The following is a 14,157-nucleotide window of genomic DNA, read 5'->3' as shown; positions in this document are numbered from 1 at the left end:
AATGCACATAAGTGAAGGCTGTGGCAAAAAGGGCACCGCACAGAAGTATTCTCTAAATCATCACAAAGCGTATAGTAAGGCTGAAGCCATGTCTAGTGAAATTGCTTCCTGTTATCCCTTTTATTTTCTTTCCCTTAGAAAGATCCCAAGAAGTGAATTGCTGGAGCAAAGATGATAATTAAAAATATTAATAACTCTCATACATGTATTTCTATACACAAATGCTCAGTTATGTCTAAATACATATGTGATTTATCAGAGTTTCATCTTATGGGCTTTGAAAAAAGATTCCAGATATCAGTTTTTCTTAGTTATCAGGACTTTTCAGAGCAGTGTCTACAAATGCCAAGTTCGTCAGTTTCTCCCTTGGTGAGAGGAGCCCAGAAGAAGACACCGAGTCACTGAAACGGCAGATGCAGATCACAGGCAGAGAACACAGGTGGGATAAAAACTGAACAAGATGAAGAAACAGAGCACCAGTATCATGAGGGTTGATGGTAGAGGTTGTACTAATGTGATTAAACTTCCACCATAGCACACAAGGACACTGACTCTCAATCCGTCACCCTTGCTGTCACTTGACAAACGAAATTCCCACTTCCGTTGCTTTATTTCTTTAATGCTTGAACCTGAGTCCCCTCCCCAAGTTCTCATCAAGCGTTTTTTCTTTTCATTTTTTTCTTAAAAAAATAAACCAGATGCTTACATTTTTTGATATGGGACTCATTTGAAACGTAGGAGTTGGAAGCTTAAATTGTTTTATCAAGCATTCTGTTTACATTTGAAAGTTTCCTTTGGCTCTTCTCTCCTGCACCTATTATTTCGCATGCCTGTCTTGCATATCTCACAAGACTGCTGAGTGGACTGTCAAGATGGCTTCTACACAAGCTGCTTGGAGCTATAGAGCAAGGAACAAGCAAGATATTATTATACTGTTTTTCCTGCTGTTACGTTTGTACAGGGATGAGGCTGCATCTGTCAGTTCCTCTCAGCTTTACACAGTTCCTTTTAAAAATGTTTCTAGAACTTTCCTTAATAGCAGCCAGAGGATAGAGAGTGACAGAATTAGTGATGCTGAGGAAGAGGGCCACTCTCTCTGAAATAGGGCTAGCAGGGAGGGTATTTTACATAAAGCGAGACAAAGAGGCTCACCTGAGGTAAGTCTACAGTCTTTCCTAACCTGATACTAGTACACAAGGTAGGAAGCAAGTATGAGATAAAGATGAACCAGCATGTGCAGCTTTCTTTTGGATAGTATCTGCAGGCAAATTAGGATGACTACAGGAGTCAGCATCATTATATAACGCGATCAATTACTGTCCCGGAGTATAAATCACCCGGTAGTGCTAGCATTTCACACTATTCTTCGTATAGTACAGTTTACAGTGAGGAAACCTAAAAAAGTCAATAACAGCAGGCTAACAATCATGCCCTTAAAGAAACATAAATGGACTTAATTTGAAACGGTAAAAATTAATCATGTAAATGATAGCTTCATGTAAGGTGCATTCTGTTTCAGCCAAAATGCAAAACAAATTAAATTGCAGCATTGTTAAGGAAGAGTGGAACTCTGCATTTTCTTTAGAATTAATGTCAAGTGTAATTGGTTTTCCCCTGTATATTGCTGGGTACAATTAGATATGGCACCTTCCCAATGGTGCCAAAGCTTTTTCCTTAAGAAATATCTTGACTAAAGCACAGGATGGGAAGTGATCTCTGGTGCTGATGTTAGCCAGCCAGATGAGGTGACTCCAGCTCAGGCGGGTAAGTGGTGGTACGCCAGGTTCTTTAGCCCACTGCTTTGTTTGAAATCTTTATGTCTAAAGAGAAACCACCGTCTTCCTGACAGACAATTGGAAAAGCTCAGGGACAAATAAGGAAAGGATGTTTATCTCAGACTGAAAGAGACATTGGGAATTGATTGGAGAACAATGTCATATTCAGGCCCCAACAGCTTCAGCGATATTTCCCAGCTTTGCTTCCCTGCAGTCAGTATAGATTCTTAAAGGAGAAACAAAATGTGCAATTTTACTAAACGCTTGAAACTGATATAAAGAGAGAGCATAGTTGAGTTTATGAAATTATATATAGTTAAAAATTCCAATGGAATAATTATAATGAGAAAAATACTATTTACATGTTGGATTCATTTTTCTTTTGGCCAGTCAGTGCCTAGTCAGAACCTGAAGGTTGTTTTACTTAGTTTAATACTTAGTTAAATTCTTCCTCATATTGGTAACAACATCATGATTATTCAGGTAGTAAAAACTATGGAGAACTATGTTTTCCCAAAGGCACACTGTAATTGAATAGACAGTTTTATTGTGTGATTCTTCATCATGTGATCAAAGCATTGGCCAGAGTTTTAATGAAAACTTTATCTTATGGAATATAGTGACCAAATGACAGCAAAGTTTACCTCCATAGTTAACAAGTGATTGGTGCCTTGCCAAATTTATTAGTAATGTCTACTACGCATGCCAAGACGAGGAAACCAGAATGGCCTAGAAGAGCAGACTGCAGATTATTAAACATAGAACTAGGTTCATAATCAGAAGTCTTGGTTTCAAGGTAATTTTAGGTAACTTTTTAGATCAAACAACCAGAGACAAATTATCCATGTTTCACATTTAAAAAGTGACATAAGCAATAGTAGATACCTGAGACATTCTTGTGGATGATATCTGATTGGTTCTTTAGGTCTTTCATGAGGAACATCCTCTCCTCTCTTTCCTACTTCCTCCACCTTCTTTTTCTTCTTCTTCCTCCCCCTTCTTTCTTTTTCTTCTTCTTCCTCCCCTTCTTTCCTTCATTCCCTCCCTCCCTCCCTCCCTCCCTCCTTCCTTCCTTCTACCTTTTTTCTCTTCTATTTGAAACAGTAACTTGTAGGACTTAGTATCTTACACATATTAAGTGTTCTGTAATCTGATTTACACCATTAGGTACCACATACAGCTTTCCTCCCATTTCTTTTTAGTCACTGTACCACGAGAAAGCTTTTCTATGACTATAAACCAACACTTGAGTGAGTCATGTCAGCTTTAAAATTCATTAAAGAGAAAATGGGTGCAACAAAATATTGGCAGAAATAACTCAGAGCCAATTTATTTATTTGAGAAATAACATGTTCTAAAGCTAAGAACATAATTGTTCATTTATTCTTATTTGAGCATCAGTCAGAATTAATCTTCAGTAATATCAGTAAATAAATTGAAACAAAACTCTGATGGGTATTTATGTAAACTTAAGAATACTCTTAATATTTATATTTTTGAATTTGTCCTTGGGATGGTTTATTCAAAAATCCCATTTCTTTGGTATCTAACATAATTTTAAACAGCGAAAAAATATATCTGCAAGAATGAATGTGATAAGAGTTAATCTCATTTTAAAATGTAGTCAGATTTGAAAGGGAGAGAGTCTAGGATATCACACTGTTCCTATTTAATTTTAGAATAAGCTAATTGATTAATATATGAAGATCCCCAAATCCTCCAAGTAATATATTTAAAATATTTTGTTTTGTAGAAAGGAAATTATTTCCAGGAAGCACCATACCTTAAAGATATGTCATGTTTTTCCCAGCAAATGTTCTTCTGTTCTACCAGACTGTGCAGCATTTGCTCATATTTAACAACTGTGGGAATTTGGACCGAGGCTTCTTCTTTTCCTTAAAGTGTTTAATTCCTCTGTACATGCCAGGCACAACGTATGTACAAGTTAACAGAAACGCTCTGTGTAATAATCTTGTTATTTGACTCAACAATGCTAATAATAGCAAATTATTCATTAAGAAGTCAGCACGCCTGAGTGTTTTTCAACTTGTGCTGTTGTTTCGATCAGGAATCTAGAAGCCAACAGCTGGGGGAGTGAAATACATGTCGTGGGTGTTTATTCTGTCTGAAACTATAGAATTAAAAGGGGGTAATTTCTAATATTGAATTTAATACTAATGAAGTACCATTAAACTTTCTGAAGTACCCTTGCAATTCATTCCTTAGACATGTTCCATTTAACCTTTTCAGTGAAGCTTTCCCAGAAACTGGTTACACTACACTATTTAGGCAAATAAACATAAAACAGTGGTCTGATGTCACAAGAAGTAATTACAGAGAACAACACACGCTGATCCTGTTTTGTAAGACTGCCCTCTGAGCAGTCTGTCTAATGAAAGACGAGAATATTAGTTTAATGCTATTAATTAGTCTAAAGTTTTAGGCATATTTTTCTTACAAATTAAAGTAAATACACAAAGAAACAAACTAGATCTGTGTTACGAATAGCAACTCAAATTAATGCACTGTTTTCCCGAGATTCACTCTATATTTACCACCCAGAATAGGACACTGGCCAGAAATTATGTCAAGTGTAAACATATGCCCACTGTCATTAAAAATAAGTCTACCAGATAGAAATTGCAAGAAGTATTAAGAAAAGCAGTTGTCTTATGGAATAACTGTTTGGTCAAATGACTTTCTAACTCTTCACTCTTTTAGAGAAGCCCCAAGAAATAAGGTTGGGTTGTCGAACTACCTCTTGAATTCTTCTAGTATCAAGAAATAAAGAGATCAAATAGTCATCACGTAGCCAGGTGGTGCTAAAACAGAAGACCCCATTTCCTCAGTCTGGTAAATTCCAGCTAAAAAACAGCATCAAACTAAACACTGTTTCTCAGGGCTGCAAAGTATGAGCGTAGTTTTGCTTCCCAAGCAGAAACTGGGAAAGAACATTTTTGCTAATTCAGGGGGTTATGACCAACAGTGGGGACAATTTGCCTGCTTGGCAGCTTTAGAATGTTGACATTTACTGTGCTGAATTCTCCCCAGCCCGACCTGCTTTTCAGCTTCATAGGCTCAGAAACCCGATCCCACCGCTGTTTCAGAGTGGACTAAACACGGGGAGGAGGACTCACAATCACTTAACTAAGCTCACAGAACTAATGCATAAGATAAGAACTGGCAAACTGTCATTTCAAAATGAGCAGTCTTGACTGTGAAGACCACCATGGGGGCCTTCAGCTACTGCCTACAAAACTCACCTGCAGAGGTGGATTTATTCTTCTTGATATCTGGTAATCTAAGACACTCCCCAGAGTGGTATCACTACTTTCAGATAATAGCTTAAACATTAAAGAAAATGAAATTCAATATATTCAGCTACTTCCTTATTTGGGAAAAAGAATTGTATTTATAACACAATATAAATACATGCGTATTGCATTTTCACTCATCTTTTCTCTGTGGTACTTAGAAAACAAGTAACATATGTATACACACAGGCATATATATTTGTATGCAACAATAAAAATCAAGGAAAAAGAGACATTCAGTTCGAGAGTTTGGGGCATGGGATGAGTTGTGTGGACACGAGAGGAGCAGGAAAGAGGAAAGGGAAGGTTAGAAGGACTGTGATACTATTTTAATTTAGACATGCATAGCAATTTAAAACAAAGAACAACAAACATATAATCTTCCTCATACTGACATTTGTTGCCAGTATTTTTTATAACTAATAAATACTTTAGGTTTTCTTCTTTGTAATTTATCGTGTGAGATATCTGAAAACAATGCAGTAGCTTTTGTTTTCTTTTTACACGAGATTTCATTATTTTCTTAATAGTTCTTTCATTAATAAGCCCTAAATTCAAATGGTACCAACTACAAATGGTAACTGGGGGGAGTATACCGTATAGTATTTTTATAAGCCCCATTCACATCAACAAATTAACCAAAAGCAGACCTTCTACTATCATTCCAGGCCATGCTAAGTACCACTTCACCCATGAGACCTGAGCCCCAGGTGGACTCTTCACTGTTTTCTTGCTGACTTTGCTTCTGTTCTCCCTAGAACAAGACCTGGACCAAGCAAACAGACCACTGTGTCAACTTGAGCATTCTCAGGATCTATTCGTGGGTAGATGGTCATTAAATAATTCTTGTGTGTGCAAGGCACATTCATTTCTATTAGTATGAATATGGATATTAAAAATGACAGATTTGATCTTTTTTCCCTAAAATTTAAGTAGCGATAGACACAGCTTGGAGAAAATGATTTCTTTCCCATATGTGAAAAGTATAATCTTGCCTTGAGCTACTAGAAATACAACAATCAGCAAGTTTGGTTGTTTTCAAAACAGGAGAGAATGGTGTATATGAGGTGTAAAGCAGACAGATGAATTTCCATTTGAAAACATTTTAAAATATTTGTTAGAAAAAAATAACATAAGAGCCTATATTTTTGCCCTTAATTATGAAAACACTGCTTTTTATGCTTTTATCTCAGTACTGAAGCATGGTGCCTATGCCGCTATAATATGCTCACAGCATAGTCTGAGCAGTTTAGGTAATGGTATAACAGCAATTTAAAGAAGTACAATTGATTGTACACTTTATCCAAAATTTAAAAACCATGTAATTTAAATTTTACTTTTTTTGACATGTATAATGAAAAAAGCTTTCATAAGGTGAAATCAGTGTAGATGTTTTCCTGAGGCACCCCAGATCACATGCATGCTCCATATAGCAAGATATTTGCCTTCTATGATTATTTAACAATAAACAGCCTCATTACCAAAAGTATCATTTAGTAACCAACCAGGCTAAATTGTTCTTTCTTTGCTAAAGACACTTATTTGTCTAAATTAGAGAAATCAACCCAAGATCACAAATATGATAACCAACCACACAAAACAACATTGACAAATACCTGTTCTAACAAAGTAATTTCCAAAGTCATGCACTCCATGTTTGTAAAATACTGTATCCTCTAAGTGTTATTTTTAAATATTTACTCTGTGGAATGAACAACCACGTGGACAAATATATATATAGAATAATCCTTTTACCTCTGCAGGTAAGCATTAATGAAGTTGCAAGGATCACAGAGTCACTAAATGTGGTCCTTGAAATATTGATGACCACGTGGAAACTGTATCTTTAAGGTTATCCTAGCAAACTAAAATTTTATGGAATTGAAAGTACACTATAATTTTGTGATGATGTGAATACAGTATTTCCTTTTATGAGAGTCCACACACAATACCATTTTTTAGCCACATGTTATTATATTTAGCTAGATTCGCCACAAATACCGTTATAACACCTGTGGTTTCCCTCATTAAGAACTGAATGGAAGAGGTCAGGGGTTGAAAGGGCAGCATATGTGCCATGAAAGAGCTAGTTAACATAGTCTATTATATTGGTGCACTGGTAAATCTCATTTCTATTCATCAGATGATTAGTTCAATCAATATTTATTCCTCTATGCTCCCTTTGTCTTAAGCTACAAAGGAGACATCCTTCAAATTCGTGGCAGAAGCCTTGTTATCTATGAATTTGTTGCTTAATTTGAGAGGGAATATTTTATTTATTTGGCAATCCTCAGTTCTTTGATTTCCTTTCCCTCTAATTATCATTAGGCAGTATAATGGGGTTTTGTGTAGATTATTTATAAATAGACGCTATTAGCGTTTCTTTTTTATGCAGCTTCAAGTGCCATATATATTCACATCTCTTTTCTGGATGCTTTGCGAAGTTGTTCTGTTTCTGTAAATATGCTTGAATTTGAAGTCTGGATTGTGAAAGCAAAGATAAGAATGATTTTCACTCTCAAATGTTCATTCTTTTTGTCTGAGTGGGTGGTTATAGGCACATGCATATACATATTGCGTATCAGTGTGTATCAACAGACGCCTCCGAAGACTGCTATTATCTGCTCGCAACTCTGTTAAGTCAGAGATGCTATTCAAAGTCAGATTAAATATTTGCAAGAAGCTGTAATTGGAAGATGATTGCAAAATTACAGGAATAATACTTTTTATGTAGAGTACTCATTTTATCAAAGGCCATAATTCATTACATCATTAAGGACTTATTTCATTAGTTGGCTTAATTTTTACCCATTAGATAAGAATGGCTGGAGAGTAGAACTATATCTAGAAAAAGTATACATATTTAATTTTAAGCATAATTTCTTCTCTCATCTCTACTCTTTTATATATTTTGACATAAAATACTATTTCAGTAACATCAACTAACTTAATGCCAATATAATTAAAAACTATTACTTTTTGGATTTGTGGAGTAGTCATAGGGATGGCTCAACATTGAGAATCTCTGTTTGTACTACTAGAATGATAAATATTATTTCAGTTACTTTGTGCTCACCATGTGCAAACTCATGAACCTTTGTTTTCAACTGGACAGGGCTTGAACCCTTCAGTTCGATGTTACTATTCTTATCTCCTGATACGCTTAACTGCAAGTCACAGATTTTGCCAATGCACAGTGGCACTGATGTCACCACGCATAATTTAAACCCATACTTTGTAAAATTTCAGAATCACAGCAGCCTCATGTACAGTGTTGAGACTGCATTACTTGACTAGATTAATTGAATACTTTTTATTTATCAAGAGCTGCAATATTCACCTTAAATTAGAGATACTTTATGAATGTTTGTAAATTAATTAGTATGCCGTGAGTCACATTTATACTCCTAAGAACTGTTGCAAAAAATGTATAAGAACTCTACAGTTTGTCTTATCTTCCCAAAACGTGAATACACCCTTATAATATGAGAAGTCAAAGCTTAAAACATTTGTCACCTTATGTAGAAAAACATAATGTATTCAATACTGTCATGTGCTAGTTTTAGAAAAACAGTATTTTTCTTTCTTTCTTTTCTTTCTTTTCTTTTCTTTTTTTTTTTACAAAGCTTGGATACCATGAACACTAACTCTAAATTCTCTATAATTTTTTGGTGCCTTGATACCCTTTTTGTTCTAAAATCCTGTTTTGTTAATTGGAAATACTTAAATTTAAAGAACACCTATGGGAAGTTGTTGAGATTTTTAAACATTTAGCATTTGACACAGTACCAAGATGAATAAATATTGACATTAATATTTATATTTGGTTAAGAGCATAACATGATGAGTTATTGATGCTACACTATCACACAAACCTCACTTTGACAGTGACAGACGAGAGTACCGTGAAGGGTTTTCCACTGCCCAGAGGTTATTGTCACGATTGGAAAATACAAGGATTACAAGTTGTAGGTGAGTGCAAACAAAGGACTTATAATTTTATCATCCTAGTTTATGAAGTCTGATACTCAAAACTTCCACCTTTACATTTACCATTTTTTTTTCTTAAATCTAAAACTTACAGTGGACCCATACCTCATCTTCATCGCCAAGATGCCTAACACTTCTGTATACCAATAGTTAACAATTCACCGTGACTGTTGAGGGAGGAGCAAGGTGGGTGGATGTACTTATTAGCATTTAGGGGCATATTATAGGATTTTTTTTTGCTATATATTTTCCCACAGTACTTGAAACAGTACTTTAACATCATTTTTCTTTAAACTGTTGAGTGATTGATTTTCTTGTTAGAAAGACAGCTCACTGGTGATTTCCATGTGGGCAGAAATAAACGGAGGACTAGCAGGGCTATCCTTTCAGTTAGTTTTTTTTTTAATGTTTGGAAGGAGGAATATTGGTTAGAAATAGTTAACATATTTAACCTAAGTCATTTAATTGGTACTTGTGGAGACAATTTAGAGCAAACATTTGATTAAGAAAAAACCTAAGAATATTCAGATCCTTTATATTTTCTAAGGTGGCTGCATCTCAGAAAGCAAGCTAATTTTTTTTAAACTTTAGCAGCCAATAGAAATTTATTACTTGTACTTGATAAAATCTAGAGTTCAAAAAAAGCCAAGACCCCTCCTTGTTTGCAAAAAGAATAAACTCAGAGTTAAATCCTCCAAGTTGCAGTCATCTATGGATCACAATGTCAGCTGCTGTGCTTCTGCTTGGGAAAGGGGGATTTTATGCAGGAGTAGCAGGGAACAACCACAAAGTTATCCTTTGTAATAAACAACCGACAGACTACTCAACAAGGAGCCCTGAAAAACCACACCGGGTTGCTTCACTCCTTTGCTGCCTAAGGAACTCCCCGTTTCTAGAAGTTTCCTTTCAAGAAGCAAGAAGAGCATCCCTAGAGCTCATAGGATGCTCTCCCACAGACAAAGGGTGCGAAGTTTTGTGGACGATCAAGCTGCCACCTCTTCCACTTTAGGAGACAGGAGACTATGACTGGAATTGGATTCTGCTTAGATAGGTTGTGCTGCAAGGCAGGGCAATGAAGTCAAGAATCAGTGCCTCGCATCACTCCTCTCACGCTAGAGCTTCCCCAGACATACTCTCAAATACCCCAAGCACACCTGGGCGGTGTAGTCTGGGGTAGATTGCAGGATTGACCCACAGGGATACTGCTCTGTCCTAGACATTGCCACCGTTTGTGTCTGGCAAATCGACCTGACTCAGGACAGTTGACATTGCCAGAAGCAAACCTTGGAGCCAAAGCTCTGACAGGACCACTTGGGAATGGAGACAGTGTGTGTGGTGGGGCAGGGCATGGTGTCTGGAGTAGATGGCATGCTCACAGGCAAAAGGCAAAGCTGTTTGCCGGCAGCTCCTCCCCCAACAGAGCCTGTTCCAGTGGTCTCTACTTAGCAGCCCTGCACAAGGGAAAGAGGATTTGATTCTTCTCTCTCACCTCTAAATCGACACACAAGTTCAACTGTTAAACGACTTCTGGGTAGCCTCATTCTATACTCCCCTCCCTACGGGAATGCTGTGCATCGGACCTCCAAAGGGCTTCTTATTTTATCTTTAATGATCGGCAGCCGATGATAGGATGGGGCAAGGCATTGACCGAAGGGAATGCGAATGGAACAGTAAGAGATCAAGAGAAGAGAGGCAAAAGGGCTAGAGAGATCCCTGACTTTTTCTTTACCAACTTCACTTCGGGCTGCCTCAGGGGTCATCTTGGATTAGACCTAGTATACCTGGGCGGCTTGGTGAGCCTGAATGTTCTCTGAGACAAAGATGTGGCTTCACACTGGATTTCTAAGGTGTACACCGGGAGCAGCCCTTGCCTTAAATCCCGTGAGGCAGGGGTCTCCTCAGGGAGAAGCAGCAGGTCCAGCGCAGTCAAGGTTAAAGCAGTGAATCTGCGCTCTGCTCTACCCTCCGGTGTTTAGGAGGTCTGCAGCTCGGCTACGGGATTAGTGCAGGGGACCACCTGCGGTGGCACGTGGTTTCTGACCCCCAGGTAGCTTGAACCTAGCCCCGGGGAGGGAGATTGTTGGGAGGGGAGAAAAAGTCAAGCCTCTAACCCGCAGCTTCAGTTAAGAGCTAAGGAAACCGAAAGGAAAGTGCGTGAGAAGGTGAGGTGGGGCAGAAAAAGATAAACAAAAATCCAGTTTCTCACGAAGTAAAGGCGCTCTCCCCGCCAATTCCTGTAGTACAGTTTATTGAAAGAATTTGGATAGTGGAGCATGTGACCATCCCGTGACTGGAACAATTAGCTGTTGTCACTGCTCACAAGCACACAGAGATCCTAACTTCCAGTTTGCGGGTCAGTCAAGACGCTAACCAAGACATCTTTGTCCCCCTATCTAGAGTCCTATCCCCAGGGGTAATGGGCAACTTCTCTCCATCCCCTCTCCTTCTGACTTGTGTTACACAGCCCAGTGTCCAAGGCAGTGGCCCCTGCATTTGTATGCCTTTGAGGTCAAGCCAGGCCTAAGGCGCCTGGAGGATGGCGAGCGTGAGGGTCACGGCTACTCCCCCATTTAGGGAATGGGGTCAGTGCATGGGAACAGGCAGCCTGGTGGATTTGGTATTTGTGGGCCCTATTCTAAATGTGTCCTGCTTAGAGCACTTTCATCTAGGATGCAGGAAGGTCCAGAGACTTGACTGTTACCTATTTCAGGATTTAGGATCTGGAGGGACTTGTGAATCAGAGAGAAAAGCCCCCATAGGAATACAATGCATCAAGGAAGGGGCACTTGGATGTTTGTGCTGGTTATTCAGACATATATAGATATACAAGTCAGGAAGGTATCGGTTTTTTTTTTTTTTTTTTTTTGAAAAGACGGAAGTTATGTCCTGCTGTAAAGTGAGAGGGGTCCGGAACACAGAGCGCAAGAAACTTGTGCCACAGGAGAGGAGATCTACAAACTGATTCCTCAAGACCCCTGGCCAGCTACTCAGGTAGCCCCGGAGTGAAGTCAGAGCAGGGGACTCGCGTCTGTCATCCCTTCGGGCCTCTTGGGGAGCATCTTTTGCCCTGAGGTCGCACCACCGCTGGTGGCAGTGGTCCTGGACAGAAGGCACGCTTAGCCCTAGCTCCCACCATGGTCCTTTATCACACAAAATAGACCGAACCCCTGGTTCCTCCGACCTGAGTAGCACTGCCTTTAGTCTCCTGAACTTTCTCCTGGCAACTCTTTTTGAGGATGGGCCCAACCAGAGTGAAGCGGAAAGGGAACAGGGGACCTGGGGAAGGTCCAGCCATAGGCATCTGTGTCCAGTTTCCGGGAGCATCCCGTGTTTCCTATTGCTGAGAAGGGACGCGCCTGTAGTCTGGGATGCTCCTGCGTCTGGCAGCTTGGCCCAGTGTTATCTCCCTTGTGCCTGCTTGTTCACCTCTGGCCAGGGACCATGGCGTGACCCGATCTTCCAGCTGCCTCTACCCTGTCTTTCAGTTTCCTGCTTTCCTCTATCCTGTGTCCTGTGGCGCTCCCGAGAGCGACGCGCAGAAAAGATTCTGAGCAAATCCAGAACTGAGAGAATCGACTGGCTCTGTCCCGGTCTCCAAAAAGCGCCCTCCCGCGTTCTGCCGAAGTCCCGAGCCTTCCACACCTTCCCACAACTTTCCAAGCTCAGGCCATTTGTAGTCCCACCTGCGAGCCGAACTCGGGGAGCTGCGCGTAGCCAGTCTCTCTTCCCTTGGGCCGAGAGCTCTCCCCTCCCCCCAGCTCCCGGTCTGGCTAGAGTTGGCTGGCCCCCGGGACCCTGGGCACCCGTGCACTCTCTTACCTCGCATGGTGTGGCCGCTGTCCTGCTCCTCGTAGTCATGAAGCTCCCAGCCCGAACCCCAGAGAACCCAAAAATCCTGCTCAGCACGAGGAAAGAAGGCGGTCGGCGAAGAGCTGCTCCGCCGAGAGAAGCATCCCTTTAGGCAGACGTCGTGGCCACAGCGTGACGGTGGCCGCCGCCGCTACGCTAACAGTTTTGATGTTGTTGCTGATGACTGTTTTTGCTGGCTGTTTGTTTGTTTTCAGGCAGGGTGGAAAAAAATGTCCTGGCTGGCTGGTGCCTGGGTTTTGTTTTGCTTTTGTTTGTTTGTTTGTTTGTTTCTTTTTTCTTTCTCTCCAGTGTGCTTGCTTTTAAAAAAAATTGCCACCGCCTCAGGCTCGGAGATTTCTTTTGTGATCACTTGGACTGAGGAGGAGAAGGGCAGCCGCAGGAGGAGGAGTTGGTGGTGGTTTTGTTAGTTACAAAGAAGAGGGAGAACGATCAAGGGGAAAAAAAGGAAACAGAAAAGAAAGAAAGGCGGTGTGGATGGCAGAGCATGTGCGCTTTCACATGACATCTGTGCCTGTTAGCGGATCCACAATGTGAATTTTCACTGTTCAGTTGCAGAGAGGAAGGGAGCGAGAGAGAAAGAGGAGAGAGGTGGAGAGAGCGAGAGGAGAAGAGGCTTATACCGGAGGGCGGGTTTGGCCGTACTTCCTGACCCCGCCTCCTGTCAGCGCTATGGCCAATCAGCGTCCCGCAGTGCGTGGAAAGGCTGGGAAGGCGGGGGAGGGGACGCGCTTTGGACAGGGGGCGGGGCTAGGGATTCTGGTGTCCCAAGCTGTGGGGACCCAGACTAGGAATTAGAGATGGTTCTAACTGGGGTCCGAACTGGGGTTCTATCTGGGCCGAGTGTAGCGTGCCTAGGAGTGAGACAGATCTGCGAGTGACGTTCACTTCTGACTCCAGTAGTTAGAAAGGGACACTGAAGGGTTCTTTGGAGACAGGAGCTGGCAGGACCCGCCTGGCTGCACCCACTGTCCCTCTCTCACACAGCCCTTGGAGAGTTTTGTATTTCCAGGAGCGCTTTGCAGAATCTCTTTTCCATAGCGTCCGCTCCTCTGGCAGGGGTTTACTGTGTCAGGACGCTTAAGCCTTTAGAGGTAGACTACAAAACCACACCCCTCTAGCTCCGTGCAGCTTCTTTTAGAGACAATTCAAAAGTCCCCCTCTCCTCACTCTGTCAAACTCCAACTGACTAGTCTCCAGTCCTCCCTTCC

General features: G+C 40.7%; 1 protein-coding gene across 1 annotated transcript in view; it reads right to left on the bottom strand.

Moving 5' to 3' along the window:
* The window catches only part of Rorb (RAR related orphan receptor B), a 179,839-nt gene extending 166,335 nt beyond the window's left edge, over positions 1-13,504 (bottom strand). Inside the window, exon 1 of the mRNA XM_041661294.1 lies at positions 12,899-13,504. Coding sequence (XP_041517228.1) covers positions 12,899-12,905 — 7 coding nt within the window. The 5' untranslated portion in view covers positions 12,906-13,504. The remainder of the gene's footprint in view (positions 1-12,898) is intronic.
* Between the last annotated feature and the right edge of the window lie 653 nt (positions 13,505-14,157).

Source organism: Microtus oregoni, unplaced genomic scaffold, assembly GCF_018167655.1.
Source record: "Microtus oregoni isolate MIOR12 unplaced genomic scaffold, Mior012 000012F_ref0000307, whole genome shotgun sequence".
In the NCBI taxonomy this organism is placed as follows: domain Eukaryota; kingdom Metazoa; phylum Chordata; class Mammalia; order Rodentia; family Cricetidae; genus Microtus; species Microtus oregoni.
This window is presented reverse-complemented; position numbering and strand designations above follow the sequence as displayed.